This window comes from Etheostoma spectabile, chromosome 15 (assembly GCF_008692095.1).
Source record: "Etheostoma spectabile isolate EspeVRDwgs_2016 chromosome 15, UIUC_Espe_1.0, whole genome shotgun sequence".
Taxonomy (NCBI): domain Eukaryota; kingdom Metazoa; phylum Chordata; class Actinopteri; order Perciformes; family Percidae; genus Etheostoma; species Etheostoma spectabile.
In genome coordinates, this window is record NC_045747.1 from 551532 (window position 1) to 554175 (window position 2644).

Here is a 2644-nt window from a genome sequence, read left to right on the forward strand (position 1 = left end):
GGGTGTGTGTGTGTGTGTGTGTGTGTGTGTGTGTGTTAAAATCACTCTTTGGAGTTGGAGGATGATTCCATGAAAACTAAATACAAATGTAATAGTTGTCGTCATCATTCTAAAAAGTGTTAGCAATCAAACAATCATCTGTTAAATTAGTCAATATGTGTGTTGCCATGTTTTCATCCGCTGATGTTTATGAAATTATACGAAACTTAGAATTGTTTTAGTAATTTCAGTGTGTGTGACACACACACACACACACAAACACCTCCTTGATTGCAGTGAATGGACTGATCCCTGATTCATCCTTCTGTCTCGCTTTCCCTTCCCATCAGGCCTTGCAGCAGCTGGGTGTGTTCCAGTCCTTGTTGCCCCATAGACCTCTGGGAAGAGCGCAGTCGTCCCCCGCAGCCACTGTCAATCCCATCAAACACCTCTTCACTACAGGTCAGTGTTTGGTGCGCACATCTGGTTTGTTATTGGACAACGGTTTGGCATCAGCTGTGTCAGTCCGTCTACTGGAATACACCATGTGTGTTGCCTAGCAACAAGGAGCTACAGAGCAGTTGGCCGATGGTCCAGGTGAACTACAGTGTGTGAACTGAACACATACATTTGTGAATGTAGCGTTACCAGCGCCATGTCCAACCCACAGAAAGCACACGCTGTGATACATCAGCTTACGTCGGAGTTCCCCACCCTGCAGTTCCTCGGGGAATCTGCCCCGTTCTCCGCCCACTACACCCTATATTGCGCTGTAGCAAAGCGTTAAGTACTTGTGCCGGGAGACGATGTTCCCCCTGCTGATGCTAGGACCGTTTGGAATGGAGTGAAAGGATTTCTAAGGAGGCCGACCTTTCTGTTAAAGAGTAAAAAACATCCACCAAAGTGCGTTTGCTAAAGCCACCAGACTCCATGTAAATAAACAGTCATTTTAGCATCGTCAAATACAATTCAATTAAAGTCAAAATAAAATAAAACTGAGAAGCCGTTTTGGCTCGACTTTCCACTTTTCCAACCAACACAACTCTAGTTTTGGTTGAAATAAACACATAGTGTACTGATTTACACGAACGGTCTCAAAGAGGTCTTACAGGTCCCTCTTTCGGGATCCTTTCAGACATTTGAATAATAATAGGAACCTGTCAACTGCAAAACAAGCACTTTTTTGAAGGTAAATACAACTTCCATCGTAGCTTGTTTCTCCGCTGCCGACTGCAGCGATCTCTCTTAATAATTGACTTTAATTGATTGAAATGTGTTTAATGTCCCCAAGGGTAGGTAGCCAACACATGCACATTTGCGCAAAAACACATTAAAACATGAGCTAATAAATAGATAAGAAGATAAATACACATGTACACTATACTTATCTGCTGTGACATGGGCAGGGATGGCAGATGACCTGTAGTTTGTTGGGTAAGCCAACAGCTGATGCTACAAATAATACAATTTGTATTGCATGGTATAATAATACTGGACCTATGTCACAGATTGTTGTTCCCATCAGTCACTCTGACACAAAAATATAGAAAAGTAGGGTTGAGATAAACGGTTAAAACACCCCAATAGGAACCCTTTAACAGAACCATTTGTGTTTGCTGCCTGGTGTCACTTTTAAAGTGAATTTTTTTAAAAGCACTTTGTCATCTACACCATGTAGAGATACACACAACCAAAATCTAAATTTTTTTGTGTGTTTGTTTAGGAAGAGGTAGCCCGGCTTGGTTGTGCAGGTGGTCTCCACCCAAGTGTCAAAGAACACACACACACACACACACACATATATATATATATATATATATACAATGAAGTCTGATTACTTGGATGTAAATACTGGACTGAGAGACGTATTGTGGTCTGCATGTTTACCACGTGTTTCACTGGTAGCTGCTGACATCTTGTGGTGCTTATTACTTACTGCAAGATATATTGTGGGGGAAATTCATAGTAAAATGTAATAGTATTTTATAGGGCTGCCGATAAATGTTTTTTAATGTCATCGCAACAACAACTGGCCCAGTAACAACAAGGCTGCGACATATCGCGAAAGACACTAACAGAAAATATCAGCAGAAAACTGCACTTTAAAGTGGAACTGTCATCTTGTTTTAGTGCTGTCTTTTATGTATTCGAGCAGAATACTGAAGGCTGCAGAAATGCAGAACTGAGCTCACTTTAATATCGGTTTATTTATTGCGAGTAATATTGTTTTGCGATATTCAGCAACAGTATTGCATATTTTCCTCATGTCCTGCAGCCCTAATAATGTATCTCTATGTTGTAATGTTGCCATTTTCTGTGTATTCAAATATTTCTCCATTTTTTCACCCAGCGACCATCTGGTTCCAGCTTTTAATTTTTACAGACTGTTCTTGGATTATTAGTTTTCATTTTATTTGAGAATATATAGTATTTACATCCCTCTTTCTCTGGTTCTCTCTCTTTCTCCAGGACTTGTGTATGACAGTCTGATGTTGAAGCATCAGTGTGTTTGTGGCAACGCACACATCCACCCAGAGCATGCTGGGAGGGTGCAGAGCATCTGGTCCAGACTGCAGGAGACGGGCCTGCTGGGCCGCTGTGAGGTATGCACACACACACACACACACACACACACACACACACACACCATACATGCATGCACACA

General features: G+C 41.6%; 1 protein-coding gene and 1 long non-coding RNA gene across 2 annotated transcripts in view; one reads left to right on the plus strand and one right to left on the minus strand.

Annotated features, from left to right (window-relative positions):
- Positions 1-2644, plus strand: part of hdac5 (histone deacetylase 5) — a gene marked incomplete in the record, with an annotated part of 56219 nt that overhangs the window by 44604 nt on the left and 8971 nt on the right. Inside the window, 2 exon segments of the mRNA XM_032538288.1 lie at positions 330-441; positions 2449-2582. Coding sequence (XP_032394179.1) covers positions 330-441; positions 2449-2582 — 246 coding nt within the window.
- LOC116703568 (uncharacterized) overlaps positions 2254-2644 on the minus strand; it is a 15001-nt gene continuing 14610 nt past the window's right edge. The window contains exon 3 of the long non-coding RNA XR_004335452.1: positions 2254-2270. This is a non-coding gene — a long non-coding RNA (uncharacterized LOC116703568). The remainder of the gene's footprint in view (positions 2271-2644) is intronic.